Raw genomic sequence first — 18,757 nt, 5'->3', positions numbered from 1 at the left:
TCAGCAGCTCTTTTTCTTTCGGATAAATACAACATGAACATTTAATAATGGCACAATATATTATTTTAATAGAATAAAATTGTACTTAAAATGAAGTCAAAAAATCATAATCAAATGCGCTAGGCAACCACTGATGTAACCTGTACTGATGAGACCACAGAAGATTGAAACTAGCGATTCTTAAACGGTATAAAGCAAAGGTCCATCTATCAGTTTTTGCGATGTTTCAGCTTTAGTAATTGTAACAAACAGCTGGGTTATGAAACTGACGCATACTGTTTTTGGTGGATATTTGCGAATGTCGACTTTTGCGTTTAGTTGTTTCTAGTACACTATATAATATATAATAACTCTCTTTCGAAAGAATACAGAATGATGAACTGTAGAGTGTACTCTATTTAAATCTTTTGGAATTAAAAAAAAATGCAATCTTACAAATAAGAAACAAATTTTATTGCTTTATAACATTAATATGTACACACAAATATAAATTAGAAAATAGAATATTACAAAATATAACTTTTAAGGATAATTTAATATCATATAATTACTTCAAACGATTTACACTGTTTATATACTAACTCGTAGCCAAAAAAAGGGAATAAATACTTGTACAAAAATAACAGTAATCCTAATACATTCTACAAAACTAATAATAACACTGCACATACAGGCATAATAAAAATAAAAAGATGATTAAAAGTAGTCACAATACGAGTAATTTAAGAAAAATTTTGGGTTACAAAATTATCTTAAATTAAACGCATATAGAATGCGACGTAACATGGTTAAATTTTAGGTAATGACTACAGTAAAATTATCAATGCAAGTATGTTTTGTATTTAATATAAAAAATATGATTTGTGCACAACCATTAAAACTAAATTTGTTGTCAATTGTTGCTTGACTACACATTGACAACACATTTTGTTGCATGATATATCAGAGCTAGAAAGGAAAATAAATGCGTAAAAAAATCCACAATTAAGTGAAGTACAAAAATAAATAAGATTTCTAAATAAAAAACTACTTGAAAATATAAGCATCGTTATACATAAGTAATAACTGTTAACTAAATAAAAAGAAACAATACTCAATACAAACAATCTAAAGTAAAAAAAAAACACTAGAATTTAATGTAAAGCTCTGATGAATTTAAACTTATTTTTCTATATACAATTATATTATCATAAGACTTTTGTAACAATTTCAATATACAAGTAGAGCAATTTTTGTATTAAAAAAAAATCTGCGATTAACAGCTATTATCATACTATAAATAAAGTAGACGACAATCATAAAATATTGCGCGATTACACGACATGTAATCAAACTTAATTACTAGTAATTTCACTAACAAAAAAGGTACTTGACACTGGTCATAAAAAATCTCCGCAAAATTATGAAAAGTAATATAATAATCAGTTCTTGGACTTAACAGAGTTTTCCCGATATCGTAATAGACGAAGATCTACAAACTTAGAATAATTGCTCTTACACAATACGTTTTTAGAGATCATTAAATTTTCTTCATTATTATCCACACTTCACACAGCTGGCATTCAATAAATCTCAAAACAAAAAATCACCCTGAGGCTGCATACATACACACATACATATAGTTCAACAATATAAATAAAAAAAAATACCATAAAATAAAGCCATAAACTATGAAAGTGAACACAATTCTTTTGTTTTCAAAACAGAAATACACACTACATTATAAAAAGGCTTTAAATAAAGCCAATATATATTTATATAATACATATACCGTAATAAAGTATATATATTACATATGTTAAATAACAAACAAGTGTTTCAACTTTACAATCAGTAACTACTTACTAGACTTGGACACTGAAAATAACTGATATAAAGTAAAACCTATTACCATTCATTCCTTAATAATTATTCGAATACAAAAATGAAGCTACGATTGTCCTTTAATAGAAGGTATTCATTCAGTAAATATAACCTCAATATAAACGCTGCTGTGGTTATTAATATCAAGTGAATGTAACTTTATGAATTATGATATAATTCCAAGTTGTTAAATTATGATCATCTTTCATAAAATATGGTGACAACAAAAAGTTTTAACAACAAAAATAAAACAGATTTAAGTAATGAACTAGAATTGATTACTGATCGGTTCATGCGGTTCACATTCTGATTCGCTGTCTGAGTTACCTGAACTTGATGAACCTTCGTAATAACCAAATTTTTCATCAGGGTCATAATATATTTCAGCTCCAGGAAAAATGTATCGGCTCGGTTTAACAAGATAGAAAGATTTTGGCGGCAATCGTTCCGCAAGGCTTTTCTTTATTTTTGGTTGCCAAAAACCTTTCAGATCTGATGTGCTTGTACTTTCTAAATATGTTGAGTTTATCTTACTTTCTTCAGTTAAGGTGTTATTCGATATGTCTGTGAATTGAGGATTGGTACTTCTTTCCGAAATTACATCAAAGTCTTCTTTTTTAACTCTGCAACTGTTGTAGTCGTGTATTTCTAAATTTTCATCGGAAGTATCGTCGTACTTTGTTTCTAAGTCAGCGAAATTGGAATTATCTCCAATGCCTGAATCTCTAGCGGAATCTACGGACATGTGGCGTTCTTTTACAGACTTAACGTCCAACGAATTGACAAATTCTGCATCTAGTGAAGATTGCTTATTAATAATTGACGTTGGTTTGTTACTTGATGCACTACACACACAACTGAATTCTATATCTTTTGCTACATTTAAGGAACTACATTTTGTACTAGCATTACATGAACATGGCTGTTTTTTCTGCTCTAAGTTATCTATACAATTTGGCTCGGTTCTGATTTCAACACAATCGTCAGAAGTACAAAGTTCATTGTTTTTCAAATTAGGGGATGACTGGGGGCTAAATTCTTCCAAAGGAAGCAAGTGTGGAGCTTCCTCTAATTTATTATCAAATATGCCTTCTTTCCAAACTCCACTAAACCTATAAGAAACGATTTTAAAATATGCAAATAATAATGACAGAGTGACTCACAAATGACAAAGATGGTTTATAATAACATCGCAATCACCTAGCAATTCCACATCGAAATGACAGTGCGGCAGAGGTTCTCGGTTAATTAAAATTTGTGGTACGTGCGCAGGTAACGAGCTGGGAATCAAGGCAACAGGTCGTACTTTTAACGAACTCCCTATTACTAATAACAAGTCACACTTCGTTTTATCTTCAGCCATAGCTTCATGGAATGTATCTGGAAGTCCTTCACCAAAGAACACAATATCTGGTTTCATAATTCCAGAAGACACTAGCTGCCTATAATCTATTTTTTCACCATCTTCACTCAGATCGTCTGATGATGGGACAGAAGTCTTTCCTGGATGACATTTTTCACATAAAGGAATATTTTGAGCTAGAACGATGTCTCTAATAGCATCAGCTGTAACTTTATAACCGCATTTTGTGCACGTCGCCGTCGCAAAGGAACCATGGCATTCAATTACTTTTTCAATATTAGCCTCTTTTTCTAAAGTATCTATGTTCTGAGTATAATTACGTAAAAGTTTTCCATATTTTTCTAACAATTTTATAAATCTAAAAAAAAAAAATGATTGTAATCGCACGTTATTTTTATAAATTAATTAATTACTTGTGGCAAGGACTAGGTTTGAATTTTCCTGGATATATATCTCTGGCAAATTTAAAAAACGGCCTTGGGTCTTGACTAAAATAACTAATGTCGAACATTGCTTGGGGGTCTGGAAGATTCGGAAAATCTATCGCCAATCGAACATAGATGCCATCTCGAGAACGAAAATCTGGTATTCCACAAGAGACGGACACACCGGCGCCTGTTAATACAATTATGTTTTGAGCACCTACATAAAAAAATATTAGAACCCCTCTTTCTGCCATTTGCAACAACAAACCTTTAACTAATCGAACTACATCGTCCAATGTATTAACATGCCTCAATTTATTTCTTCGTGGAGGTTCTGCCAGCATGTTAATTATCAATTTCCAAAGTGTTACCTCTTCTACATATTGCGGAACTTGATCCAAATCGACACCCAAATCACTTAGTAGCGTTCGTGGGTTAACGCCATTTTGCATTTGTTTCTGTATCTGGTAAAAAATAATAAATACATACATTTTGTGCTTGTTTAATTTTGTTGTTAACATACCCATATCATACTGGCAGCCATCGGTTTCCAATCTTGTCCAGACAGGTCTGACAATCCACTTATTTCACTTACTGTTGACGCATTATCATCGTCTGCTTCAATGCTGTCTTGAGATGTGTCTGCTTGGTCTGTTCGTGAAGGCGTAAGAAATATTTCTGACAAACTAGATAAGCTCTCCTGTACATCGCCTGGGTCTGTATGTGGTGAAGTTTGATGTGAAGATGTTGGAATTGATTCTAATGTTGAAGCTTCGTATCCTGAGTCACAGTCTGCAGATATCCCTGTAAATGACAAGTAATGATCTTTAACCACCTTAAATGTGAAGTATATAATATAAGCGTTACTTGTTTTATTTGATTTTTAAGCTATAGTTAGTGATACACGACATACTAAACGAAAAGTCGTAACTTTCATTCATAAAAATGAAATTTATGTAATGTGCAAAATGGTGCACAGATACCTCAATCAAATATAAATAAATCACACTTGGAAAAATTGTCTACTGGTATTTTAGCTAAATAATAATGAAGAAAAAACATTTACGCACAAATCATTTTGATCTAGGTACGATTTTTCTTGCTTTTTTTTTAGCACAACAGCGGTAAAATTCTTTATTTAATAGCATATTCTCCAGTTCCTGTTGACATCCTTACTACTCTTAATGACTATATAAGATATATTAAAAAATCGTGATAATAATGTGTTGTTAAAATTTTCAAAAAGTCATTCTACGATAATGGATAGAAAAATAATTTATGAAATTTATTAAAGAAATCCTTTGTAGACGATTATAAAGAATTATAGTGAACCATCCGCAACATCACATTCTTAACAATTATTTCTATGCAGATGAAATTGTATACTTTCTGGAGGAGATAAACAAAGTTTTGTTGATACGATATAATTTCTAAATCAACATTAGTATCTTACCAAAATCTGAAAGAAATCCGGTGAGTCCCCCGTCGTAAATTTAAAAATACGGTTGGACTATTAAAACATGAGTAGTCGCAAGCTCCAAGCAAGATTTACATAACAAAATTTTGGGACAACCTTCACAATAATCTTAAAATACAACCAGAGTTTCAAAGCAATCGTTTCAATAGTTGGAAGATATCCTAGTGGTTATAATGATCCGATTTTTATACAATTTTTGGTAAATGCTTTTATTTTAGTCAAAAGTAGTACTTACTACATAATCCTATGTTGAAAGAATAAAATCTATCTGCTTAGTCAACCAAATTTTTTCAAGTAGTTTAAATTTGTACCACATTCAAACGGTGCATTTCTTTAAGTTTTATGAATTATCAACATCAAAGTGAAACCGAGGTAGAATTTTTAGACTTTATGCACCGACTCTTAACATCTCAGGTGAATGTTTTACCTACGTTTACATATTTGACTCACGAATAAGAATAAGAATTTTTTAGTACAACTTTTTTTTAATAATTTGAATCCGCTGTTTTATACACAGCAAAACAAAATATATACAAAGCGATTAAAAAATGGCCCACTACAACGGCACAATATTAAATCCACAAGTCTTTTTTGTCATACGTTAATTTGACGTTTGCTTACAAAAACAAAATATAGACTTATATAGAAAAAACGTGAAAAATTGGCCACTTTAGGCAAATGCATTCTGAATATGTTCGAAGTTTTTTATGTAATGTAAAGTGAAGAAACCGATGGATAAAATTATTTTGAATAATGAAAAGTCTGATCGATTTCATGTACCCAACACAAAGTCGTAAATTAAAATATGGCGAAATATTTAAAAGAAAAATTAAACTCTGAAGGCCCGTCTTCTACATTCGGGCCCCAGGATTTTTAAAATTATTTTTTATTTATTCAGTAAACAGTCCTTAATACTGTGTCATAGAGTTAGTGGATCATTTTTGATCACTCTGAATTCTGATCTTCTACATCTCTTATTACTCACACTATGATATGACGTGAAACTTTTTTTTTAGTAGTACTATATCATTTTCTTTTCTTAATTTTGAAACCTGCAATCAATGTTGAATACTTATTTTGGGTGAAAATTGGACTTATAATTATGATCAGTTAGTTCTTTTCAAAAGTTAATGGCTCAGTAACTAACCTTATTTCCTGATTTTGATGGTGTAACTGGACCTGAAGTTACAATCAACAATTTCTTTTTTACTCTCTGCGCATAAGCTAAAGAAGAATTGTAATAGGGTCCATTTGACGAATTGCTAACTTCATATTTTCTCGACGTTTCCTAACACCTAGATTATGAAAAAATACGTATCCTGTTTCCGTCTGTCTGTCGTCTGTTGGCGATTTTACTAGAGAACGGATTTCCGACTAATATTCTTCTATACTTGTGGTTTATTAATCCGCCCTTATTTGTTATCTTAAAAGTCTTGATTTTTGAAAAAAAATTCAAGCTTATACAATGTTTTACAATTTAACTTAGGAACCACAAAACTGACTGCTCTGATATCTTGCAAACGTTTTAAGTTTATTGTAAGTACAGTAAATGGTTGAAGAAAATTTATGTTTATTCCTTCCAAAAACTTGCCAACGTCGTCTCAAAATTTTGCTACATAAATCTTAATAAAATCGAAACAGTATAGTTTGCGCTTGTGGTTTATCAGTGCACCTAAACTTTTTTTTAAACTGCTTATAAAAGATGTCCTGAAATAATTAAGAATAAAGCAAAATATTTTATTGATTCAATAAAAAACGGCTTCTGAGAATACTGTTGTGATGTGTCAAAACTGTTGTATTTGTGCCTACTAAAAATTAAAAAGTTGATGCCCTAATCACAAAATTGTGTAAAAAAACTTGCTTATAACAACGCATAACATTGCTACATAAATCTTAATAAAATCGAAACAGTATAGTTTACGCTTGTGGTTTATCAGTGCACCTAAACTTTTTTTTAAACTGCTTATAAAAGATGTCCTGAAATAATTAAGAATAAAGCAAAATATTTTATTGATTCAATAAAAAACGGCTTCTGAGAATACTGTTGTGATGTGTCAAAACTGTTGTATTTGTGCCTACTAAAAATTAAAAAGTTGATGCCCTAATCACAAAATTGTGTAAAAAAACTTGCTTATAACAACGCATAACATGTTTCTTTTATTTTGTTAAAATCACACTATTATCACTATATGACTATTAAATATTTCATACTATTTGAATAAAAATTCTGGAGTTACTAACTTTTCAAAAATCGAACACTCAGTTTTTCTTTACCAGTGAATTTATGTTTTCTTGTTTGATTATTCTACCCGTAGAAAATAAAAGTAACGTACCACATATTACTTACAATTTTCAAGATCGACACAATACAAACACGGCCAATTAAAAACAGCCTAAACTCAATACCTGCTACAAGTTGAGCGTTCCGCACGTGTATTTTTTTGACATAAAAATATAAACTTAACCTCTTACAATTTTCAAAACATAAATGTCATTGGTTTCTCAGCATTTCCATTCGTAAAAATTACGTCTTCACTTTAAAAAAAGGAAAGTAAAGTAGTTTTTAAATCTTTCCACAGAAAAACCACTCCAGGGAAAATTCCCTATCATGACCTTGAATTAGGTAAATAAAACCACTAAATTTAAAAAAATACATGGAAAATTTATTTTATTGGCATTCAATCATCATAAATGTAACAAAAAAAACTGTCATGAAATTAGTCAACGCTTCACATGCGATTGATTTAGAAAATGCGTCAAAAATCAAATTTTTGCAAATTCAGTCATTTCGATCCGAAAGCACCACGCCTACAAAATGTCTGCTAGTCGCCTTTGTTCAAGTCGCCATATTGGATGATGTGAAATTTTCCCTAAACAACCAAACATATTTTGGAAATTTTACCTTCAGAAATGTCAATCGCGCCGCCTGTTGTTGTGGAAAAACTAGAAAAGTCTCCCCCATTGCACAATTCACCTATATTCGACTCTTTTAGGTCGAGTTTAATTCTTTTCGCACTGGATTCGTGTTCAGCAACGTCAGGATAGGTATCCATCTTTGACACGAATAAAATCTTTTCGAGAATCAAGTCGCCTGAAGAACAATCTGCGCACGCATCCAGCACCTACCCATAATTCTTTGCGTTGTCTGTGCACTGCCAGAGTCGAGAGACAGACAGCAAATTACTAGTGAAATACCACAAATTCATGCTTAATTTTTCAAGAATTCGTACAGTTTTCAAAGTTTTTGTGTAGTTGATCCAGCCATGCCGAAGAATAAAGGTAATATTGCACTTTCGGAACAAACGTAATGTGTTTTTTGAGGCATATTTCGGACCCACGTTCCAGGATTGACATTTCGCCACACATCTTGCTAATAATTTTTGGAAAATTCGCCAACAATTATTTCGCAAAAGCATGCAGTGACACACATTTTACACGATATGAATTTATAAAATAATCACACATTTATTTTAACAGCTTCAAACAATACTTACGTATAAATGCGTTTTAGGAAAAGGAGGCAAGAACCGCAGAAGGGGTAAAAACGAAAACGAAACAGAAAAACGTGAGTTGGTTTTCAAAGAAGATGGCCAAGAATATGCTCAAGTCACAAAAATGCTGGGAAATGGTCGATTAGAGGCGATGTGTTTTGACGGTGTAAAAAGGTTATGTCACATAAGAGGGAAGCTAAGAAAGAAGGTTAACAAGTTCAACTTATTAAGAGGAAAAAAACTCAATTTTGAGGTTTTAGGTGTGGATTAATCAAGGTGATATAATTCTCATTGGCTTACGAGATTACCAAGATGCCAAAGCAGATGTTATTTTAAAATACACACCAGATGAAGCTCGTAATCTGAAAACATATGGTGAATTCCCAGAATCAGTTAGGATTAATGAGACGGTCACATTTGTTGAAGAAGGATTTGATGAAGATATCGAGTTTGGAGATGATATTAGTTCAGCAGATGAAGCCGATCCTGTTGATGGTGTAAGTTAAGTTAATTTTCTAATCATAGTGTATTATAGTAAGTTGTGTTTTAGATCTGATGTCCAACTTGTTCAGTGCATCAATCTTCCATCAAGTACTTGCCAGCTGGACTCGTAGTATTTTGGTTGGTTCCATCCCTAGGTAAAATATGTTTATACCTGTTATAATTAATGTCACATCCATGTACATTTTAACGAGTAATATTTTGTTAGTCATGGGTTTGTAAAGCAACATTTATGTATTCATTTGTAGAAGTACTTGTTGGCATCAAATATCTCTTAATTTAAAAATTCTGTATATTTTATATAGTTTTTCAATTTTACAATGTGAAATTTTATTTTCAAAGAAATCACAAAAAAAGTGTAAAAGTGTTAAATAATAAAAATATTGTAACATAATAGGAAACGTAAGTTTTATTTAAAAAAACAAACTGGTGATAAATTAAGTTTGTGGATAAGGCGTTACATTTCGATATGATATAATCCAGCGGTCTTCAAACTTTTCTTGAGTAGTGGAACCCTTTTGGGTTGTGTTATTATTTTTTAAAACCCATAGATTAATACAGAGAAAAAAGTTTTCTAAGATGTCCACAGATCTTTTTACATTTAGTTACATTTGACGTTGTAATGTATTTTATTAATACATATTTTACGTAATTTTTTGGAAAAATCTGTGATAATGTAAATTGAAAAACATTCAGATTTAACAAAGATTTCTTTATTCTACTATACATCACCACCATTGTGCTTGTGTATTTTCACATAAGACTGAAATCGGACTCTATTGTTGTTAACTGTAAACGCACTTCATTTTCTGCATTTAATCTGTTTTTCTACTTCGTTTTCATTGCAACATACGTCGAAAACGATTTTTCACACAAATACGTAGTGGAAAATGCCATTAAAATTGTTGTAGCCCTTTTGGAAATTTCTGGATATTCTGTTGCAATGTTACGCCAAAAATTAAGTAGATCTTCTCCACATTTTGAGAGCAGAGTAGAATCGGTAGCAATATCTATTAACTGTTCTTTTCCTTTAATAGCTAAAGCTTCAGATTTGTTATAATTTTTAAATGGGTCTTTAATCCAGTCATGAGCATTTTGTTTCGCTTGGAAAATATTCTTTGAAAGTCGCTTTTAACTGGACAAGATGTTCCAAAATACATATTTTCAGATTGTAGTCTAATTCTAGTTCATTTTCAATTAGAAAATTATTGAGTTGTACAAAACATTCTACATTATTCTTTGTTACAATTGATTCCCACATATTTAATTTTAATAGTAACGCGTTAATTTTGTCCGAAACCTTGATAATATGTACCGTGAGTCCTTGAAGGGATATGTTAATTTCATTGATTATAAAAATGTCTGCTAGGTAGGCTGCCAATTGTAACCAGTTCTGATGATTTAATTTTTGGGCATACTCAGATTTTCGTTCATGCAAAAAATTCGTACTTCATCTTTTAATTCAAAAAATCGGCTCAAGATTTTCCCTCGCAATAACCAATAACGCACCCCTGCACGTACAAGTAAGATTTTATGATTACTAGATAATTCCTCACATAGCAAGGTAAATAATCTTGAGTTTAATTCCTTAGATTTAATGAAATTAATAATTTTCACAACTTCATCCAAAACATCTTTTAATAGTTTTGGTATTCGTTTTGCCACGAGTGCATAACGATGAAGGCAGCAATGAGAATGTTTCATATGTGGAGCTATTGCTTTTACTCCTGAGACTACCCCTTTGTTTGAGCCCAATAATGCTTTTGCTCCATCTGCTGTACAAATATGTGAACATAGATCCCAAGTTAATCCATGGTCTTCCATATATTTATTTAATAGTCCGAAAATGTTTTCACCAGTAGCTCTCTCTAAGCTAAAGAACCTGTCAGGGGAAAGCCGATGTTTACTGCACCCAAGTTCTTGGAAAAGCTGCGGTTCGAAAAGGACTGTAAAACGAATTACTCTCGGAGTCCATAAAATGCTTATAATCCTAGACAAACTTTAATAACTAGTCTAGAGTTATTTAAACAGAACTTTCCCTAGCTCTGAAGTACATACATACAACCAAAGTAAATTAGAGCGTATTTTTTTAATAAAGCTTTATTGAGTAATTACATTAAACATTAATTGTAATAATTACAATATATAGCGCTAGGAACGTTACTCTGTTCTGAGAATTTAGAGGAAATTAACTGATCCGTTTCTGAACTAATAGAAAAAAGTAGTTGTGGATTAATAAATCATGATAGGTATGACTTTATAAAGTTTTATAGAAGATGAAGTGAAATGAACAAACAAGTTATGTGTATTGTAAACGTACGACGAAAGATATTTGCAAATGACTCCAATTATGAGAAATGCAACTGTAAAATTTCCGACCACTTCGTAAAGTGCACCCAGCATAAAACTGTCAATCAAGATTACTCGCCACCCTTACCTTTCTAGGACCGTATTTGTTTCAATACGTGAACAGGTAGATTGTTAAACGGACCGCTTTCAAGGAATTTAATCTTAAAATTTAAAGACACATGAAAGTGTGGTTCTTATAATTTTTTAAATCTTTGCAAATACATATTTCCTAGAAAAATTCCAATAAAAATTAACTCTACCATGATTCATATATATGCTGGTTCGTTTTTATGACTATATCCTATTGTAAAGAAGTTAAGTGTTCCACAATAGGCCTCTGCCGTAAGTAATCCAGCGGTCATAAACCATCAAGGGACCAACTGTCTACACTACACAGGGCCGTATGCGCCCGTAAACCTTTAAAATGATTTATGGCAGGGCTATTTACATTTTCAATAGAGTTCCTAATACTTGCGGTAATTGAGATTGCAGTGCCATAAAAACGAAGTCAGAGTTGGACCACTATACCTCCGTTGCGAAGGGTTCGTAATGGTTTTATTGCAGGTTGCGGTCCAAAGTACTAAAGACCCCTCATAAAGTAATTGACGGCGTTTGCAATTATCTTTCGTCGTACAATATAGTAATGAAAAATACAAGTGGCAGACTTAAAAGTTTTAAAGCCCGCCATATGATTATACGCCTGGCAAGCAAAAGTGGCAGACCTAACTTTTAAAGCCGTCGTAGGATTGCCATAAACCTAAAAATATGAACTATACCTACTCATCTATTTATGAATAAACACTTGCATAAGACCGAGATGAGGATGAGTCAAGCGAAGCGGTATTGAAAGTAGGGCCAGCAGGCTAGGTAGAAGAGGCCGAAGCACTTTAAGAATAGGTAAAATGTATAATAATACACATTACTTGACAGAAGTTCATACTTGTATGGTATAATATTAATAATAAATGTATTTAATCAATGGAATAAGTGACCCACCTGCGGTTTTATAACATAGACTAACAAATCCGTTCTTGAGTTGAGTGCCCATGACAATCCCATTATCAGAATATTGTTGGACAAACTATATTTGAAAGGACCAAAGGTTCTATGAATCAAACGGTCATCAACTCCGGTCCAAGGTCATATCTCGTTACACTGGTGCCTTAATCCCTCGCCTTAACTCCGGCCGCCCAAACTGATAAGCGCACCTGTTGTAAACTTTGCATACATTTTAGTTGTGCCCTTTTAAATTCCAATTTTAAAATCCATGCAAACACCTGATGAAGCTAAAAAGTCAGAAAGTAGACGTGTAATAATAATAAGTAAAGAAGTTAGACAACGGCAGAATTTTATACCGCAAAAAATTTTGCAATATGATAAGCGCAGTTCTACATACGATCTTGTAAAATGTGTTTTACGTAAACATAACAGCATTATGTTATAATTTATAACAAATTTTGTAACCCCATGAATGCTAATATGGTTTAAATAAACGATTGTTAAAATAATTTTTAAAGAAGAATAAGTGGAATTAGAGTCAGGTAGATATTCGACGCGACGGACCGGAATTAATGCCTTGCCCAAGGAGCCACATGTAGTGGATAATGAAATCAGGTATAGTGCTCCAACTCTGACTTCGTTTTTATGACACTGCAATCTCAATTACCGCAAGTATTAGAAACTCTACTGAAAATGTAAATAGCCGTGCCATAAATCATCTTAAATCTTTACGGACGCAGACGGCCCTGTGTAGTGTATATCTCTAATATTTTATATATTTTTTCATACTGTTTGTGTTTTTATGTGTCAGTTTCAAAACGCATTTAGGCTTTTTGAAACTAACACATAAAATGCACAAACTATATTTTTCCCTTCAATTATAAAAAAAAATTGCTTTCAAATTTGGCGCCAATTTTAGTTCCCGATCCAGCCAGTAGAAGCTGACATTGTGAACAACATAGTGACAACATACAAGCATTGGAGATCGTGTTCTGTAGTTGACAAGCTCTAACCTCTAATTCACTCTAATTGTATATAACCTCTACAAAAACGTATCATTTATCTCTGCCGTGTGCCGTTACGTTACATTAAATGAAAGATATGTATAAAAGGTGATGTGACACCACGTGTTTTTTGTGTTATATTATTCTACTAGTACCATAGTACGATTCTTCGTGTTGTGAGAACTGTGCAAAATCAAATATGAGTGAAAATTTTCATGACATGATAGCACAACTGTGTTTGAAACAATTTTATTCTTTACCGAAAAGTGGTAAACCAAAACAGAATGAATGGACTATTTTGTCGGCTATAGTGTTAGAAAATGAAAATAAATATGAAGTAGTTGCAATGGGAACTGGAACAAAATGCATTGGCCAGGACAAGCTATCGAAAGATGGAGATATTTTAAACGATTCTCATGCAGAAGTTATTTGTAGAAGGGCTTTCATACGATATATTTATGAATGCATGTTACATAAAAATATCGACTTATTTAAATTTAACTTAAATAGACAAATATTTCAATTAAAAGATTCTGTAAAGTTTCACTTTTTTTCAACTCATGTTCCATGTGGGGATGCCGCTATATTTTCAAAACAGAATGCCGAAGAATTTGGAGATTTATTAATTAATGCCAATTCCACAAATGTAGCCCATTCTAAGAAGCGTGGAAACTGTGACATGGGTTCTAGAAATAAGAAAATAAAACTCCAACAAAGTACTGATATTTTTAGAACTGGAGCAAAATGTTTAAAAGAAGACAAGAAACAGGATCCAAAACTGGAAGGTGCTAATTTTCATGTTACTGGAGTGGTTCGAATTAAGCCTGGCCGAGGTGTACCAACACTATCTGTTTCATGCAGTGACAAGTTATCAAGATGGTGTCATTTAGGTGTACAAGGAGCATTGTTGAGTATTTTACTAGATAAGCCAATATATTTCAGTTCTTTTACAATATGTGGAGGTACACCATATAATGAAGAAGCAATCATGAGGGCGTTATTAAATAGAGTAGGAAACGTAAGCTTACAACCACCCTTCCAAAAATGTAATATTATTTTGGGACAAGCAAATTTATTATTCTCTTATGGTAAAGTGGAAAATAAGAGTCCCTGCCCCTCCAGTATAGTGTGGCTCAAGGGAAAAAGTATTGAAAGGTAATAATTGAATTTTGTTTTTTGATACCAAATTTCAATTTCTTCATGGGATCATTAAGATCGCTTTTTATTTCTCAAGCATAAGCTAAGGAAGCATTGTAATATTCATCACCCCTAGAGTATGAAAAAATTGGTTTAAGATTACTTAGACAGAACTCCCCACACCTTTGAAGTATAGTTCGATAAATCTCTATTTGAAAAATTAGTAAAATTTGATTTTAAAATTTTCGTTTAGTGATAACATCTATAAAGTAAAAACCACTACCCAAAATAACACGCTTGGAGCCCCCTTACTTGGAAAGAATTCGACCCTTATGTAAAAAAACTCTGCTGGGGAGAATGTTCTTGAGTAGGAGACAATAACTTTGGAAGTATTCTACTATTAGTACGTTTAGATTAAGCACTCTTCTTTTTTTCTTTACAAAAAACTGGGTGTCTAGCGTAACACTCATAAATTTGAACAACATTTATTCGTCAGAAGTGTAATTAGGGGGGATAAAAGTGATGCGTATGTTTCAAGTGAACACTTATCAAGGACACATACATAATATAAATCTGAATAGGTGCAAATATAATACCAGTACTGCATACTCGTATTTTCGAGAATAAAATAGAATGTCTCATTCATTAATTTTTTAAGTCATCTTGTATAAGTAATTCTAAAAAAATTGAATGCATTTAAAAACCACAAATATAGATTCCTAATACATATTTTACATATTTTAGATAGTATTTATTCAACAAAATTTTGAGATGATGTCATCAACTTTTTGGGAAGGGATAAGCGAATTAATTTTGATTAAGGCTTTACAATGCTTACCTTATAACCTTATCACGCTTGTAAGATTTTATAACATTAAGTTTTAGAGTTTCAAAATTAAATTGAAAAATGTTATATAATTTTGATTTTTTTCCAAAAATCTGAATGTAGGGTAAAAACTCAACACGAATTCATAAACAAGTGGATGAATACCTTATTCTATAAAATTTAAATAACATTTACTATTGTAAATTTTTAAGATAACGTGATCCCATTGTTTGTCGGGACGACTAGACATATTTATTTAATTAGAGTTTTACCTTCTACACGATATTCCTAACATACAAATAATATTTAACGTCAATCGGCCCTGAAGTTTCGATCTGTCTAATAAACATTGACACATCTTATCATCCCCAACATCAACAATTGATAACGCCACCTCATAAGTTTGCATAGTAAGTGGTATTTAAATGTTATAAAATAACATACTTCTACACTTGTGGTTTATGAATCCATCTGATTTTTTACTTCCCGAGTGTAAGCTAATAGTTCCCGCGTTTATTCGAGAAGTAAAAAATCAGGCGTATTCATAAACCATCGGTCGAGTCCATCAGCCGACTCCCTACTTTTATATTTTCTCATGACCCCGAAAGTGCGAAACAATAGGTCTCCCGTTTCTGTCTGTCGTCTGTCCGAATTTTTACTAGACAGATAATCTTCGAAGCTAATTGTGCCGTTTGTTGTCAAATTTTGAATGTACATTAGGAATATCATGTATGTAGATGGTAAACGCTAACCAAAATTTGGATAATCATTCCCACCACCATTGAGATGACGTGATCTTCAAAATTTACAATAGTATTCTTTTAATTTTGTAAAATAAGATACTCTTGCACTTGTGATATATGAATCCGTGTCCATTTTTCACCCTAAACATCCAGATTTTTGGTTCTTATAAAAATAGAATTCGCATATCAAATTATATATTTTTTCGAAAAAGCTGGAGTTATTTTATTGTAGGTACTTCAAGAGCGAGGGAAGTTTTGTCGAAATAACCTTCGACCAATTCTTTGCTTCCTGAGCGTAATCGAGTCCATCGGACGACTCTACTTTTACGTTTTTTCGACCTTTCATGACCCCTAGAATACGAAGAAATAGGTGTCCCGTTCCCGTCTGTCCGTCTGTCTGCCGTCCCGGATTTTTATTAGACAGATAATCTCCGAAAGTACTGGGTCGATTGTTGTCAAATTTTGTATTTATATTAGGAATATCATGTGGAGTAGATAGTAAAACGCTAACTAAAATTTTTTCTAATCATCCCCACCACTAATGCGATGACGTCACCTCAAAATTGTACATAGTAAATGGGTTTTAAATTGTATAATATAACATAATCTTACACATGTAGTTTATGACTCCGTTTTGGTTTTTACCTGAAACGTCCAGATTTTTGGAAAAAAATCAAAATTATGAAACAACATTTTGCAATTTAATTTTGGATCTGCAAAACCGAAATAATCAAGATTTCAAAGTATTTATTTATGCATAAATACTTTGAAATCTTGCACACTGTTAAAGTTATTGTAAGCCTGGTAAATTGTTAATCAAAACATATCTGTTTATTCCCCCCAAAAAATTAATGACGTCATCTCAAAATTTTGCCGAATAAATTCTACCAATAAGGTGCAAAATATGATGAGTTTTTACTTGTGATTTATCATTGTATTCATATTTTTTGCTTTTGCTTAAACAGGTGGGTCAAAAAAATTAATGAATGAATCAATTTATTTTATTGATTAAATCAGGAATGGCTATCCATTTTCTCAGAAAATTTTGAAAATACAACACTGTTATTTTTAGTATTACACTGCACCAATCCAAGCTGATATACGTATCCTTGTTTTTACTTACACACAAATTAAAAATGAGTGACCCCATTTTCTCGAAAATGTGAAAAATACCCACGTCTTTATGTAATAATGATAAAATAAGAATTATAATATTCAGAACATTTTGTTCGATTAAGGTTTAATTAATAATTTTAGTCCTGTGTTTTGAGAAGACAAACTCATTCAAATCAAACTAATTTCTACGTGACATTCTTTCGATGTATAAACATCAATTAACAATTGAGCGTCAGATTGCTATTACCTAGTGTTGAAGGACAAGAGTTATAAAAATGGATTATTGTAAGTTCAATATGGTGGGGCATCAGAATCTGACAACAGACTGTCAGTCAGTAGCGTAACATGCACACTTTCAGAAAGGGGTGGTTTTAAATTTATTTTTTTAAATCGCAAATAATAACACATGGAAACATAAACTTCAGTGAACTGGTCAACACTCTGCACTAATCTAAACAGGTACAGGTAGGTACCCATCCCAGGTAGAAAAGTTGACTGTGACAGAGAAACGATGACGGACGCATCTGAGGGTGCGCTCATTCGAAAATGCTGGATATGTTTCATTGTACTTCAGGAGCGAGGGAAGTTCTGTCGAAACAATTTTCGACCAATTTTTTTGATATTTAATTTGTATATATTTTTTTGTTATTAGGCAGATTGAAGTTGCAGTTGACGGGAGAAGGCAAGGAGTAACGAAAAAACAACTGAAAACAACCGGGGCATTAAAAATATCTAAATTAGAATTGTTTAAAGCTTTCGTAAATGTAATCAAACAATTTGAATTAAGACTAGAAAACATCACAAATTTGGATAAAGTGACTTATAAAGAAATCAAAATGTATTCACATAATTACCAGAAATGCTGGTCTTCTCTTAAAAGTAATTTTAAAATTTGGACTGTAAAAAACAATGATTTGATGACTTTTTGTGTATCATAATACCCAACCCACGAAAGTCAACTCTACATTAATTGTCCATTTATAAACAACTCTCAATACAAAATTTTCGCATATCTCATTCCAGATTAAAATGATTTCACCAACTTTAAACACTAGGGAATAATCTTGAATTTATTAATTACTCGTAAAAGTTGTTTTAAGTTAAAGTATAGTTTCGATTTATCGTTTGAGCAGTGTATGTACTTCATGATCATAACTGATCATAAATTGGCAAGAAATTGTAAGTTTATTAACGCAACGGCTCCTATATGATTTAATTAATTTAATGTTTGATTCTATACATATCGGCAATATATACACATAAATCGTGAGACTAAAATTTTGAAGTTATGTGGTGGCAAACAAGTTGACAAAGTTATTATTTCAGTTACTTTGATTTGCAATGGAGTTTATGTAACAATTGTATTTTAATGTGACATTGATTTTTAATTTTTTAACGTAATTTATGAATTTTATTTGTACATAAAGAACCGAAAATTTAAATAAAGATATTTTGATTACATT

General features: G+C 31.8%; 3 protein-coding genes across 3 annotated transcripts; 2 read left to right on the top strand and 1 right to left on the bottom strand.

Moving 5' to 3' along the window:
* Nucleotides 1-431: 431 nt before the first annotated feature.
* On the bottom strand, nt 432-8,210 carry LOC135134803 (NAD-dependent protein deacetylase sirtuin-1). Its single transcript, XM_064063634.1, has 6 exons — nt 8,031-8,210; nt 4,175-4,455; nt 3,920-4,115; nt 3,640-3,868; nt 3,027-3,584; nt 432-2,975 (listed from the first exon to the last, which is right to left on the bottom strand). The coding sequence occupies exons 1-6, from the start codon at nt 8,179-8,181 to the stop codon at nt 2,132-2,134; spliced, it is 2,259 nt and encodes a 752-aa protein (XP_063919704.1). The 5' UTR covers nt 8,182-8,210; the 3' UTR covers nt 432-2,131.
* Nucleotides 8,211-8,251: 41 nt separating this feature from the next.
* LOC135134805 (eukaryotic translation initiation factor 1A, X-chromosomal) lies at nt 8,252-9,521 on the top strand. The gene is made up of 4 exons (XM_064063635.1): nt 8,252-8,407; nt 8,640-8,827; nt 8,880-9,116; nt 9,170-9,521. Exons 1-4 carry the CDS (start codon nt 8,392-8,394, stop codon nt 9,173-9,175), a joined length of 447 nt encoding a protein of 148 aa, XP_063919705.1. The 5' UTR covers nt 8,252-8,391; the 3' UTR covers nt 9,176-9,521.
* Nucleotides 9,522-12,018: 2,497 nt separating this feature from the next.
* On the top strand, nt 12,019-18,753 carry LOC135135581 (tRNA-specific adenosine deaminase 1). Its single transcript, XM_064064677.1, has 3 exons — nt 12,019-12,033; nt 13,633-14,627; nt 17,947-18,753. Exons 1-3 carry the CDS (start codon nt 12,019-12,021, stop codon nt 18,230-18,232), a joined length of 1,296 nt encoding a protein of 431 aa, XP_063920747.1. The 3' UTR covers nt 18,233-18,753.
* The last annotated feature ends 4 nt before the right edge of the window (nt 18,754-18,757 follow it).

Source organism: Zophobas morio, unplaced genomic scaffold (genome assembly GCF_036711695.1).
Source record: "Zophobas morio isolate AGI-343-1 ecotype UQ-CSIRO unplaced genomic scaffold, CSIRO_AGI_Zmor_V1 ptg000024l, whole genome shotgun sequence".
NCBI lineage: Eukaryota > Metazoa > Arthropoda > Insecta > Coleoptera > Tenebrionidae > Zophobas > Zophobas morio.
Note: the sequence above shows the minus strand (reverse complement) of the source record. Positions and strands in the feature narration are given on the sequence as shown.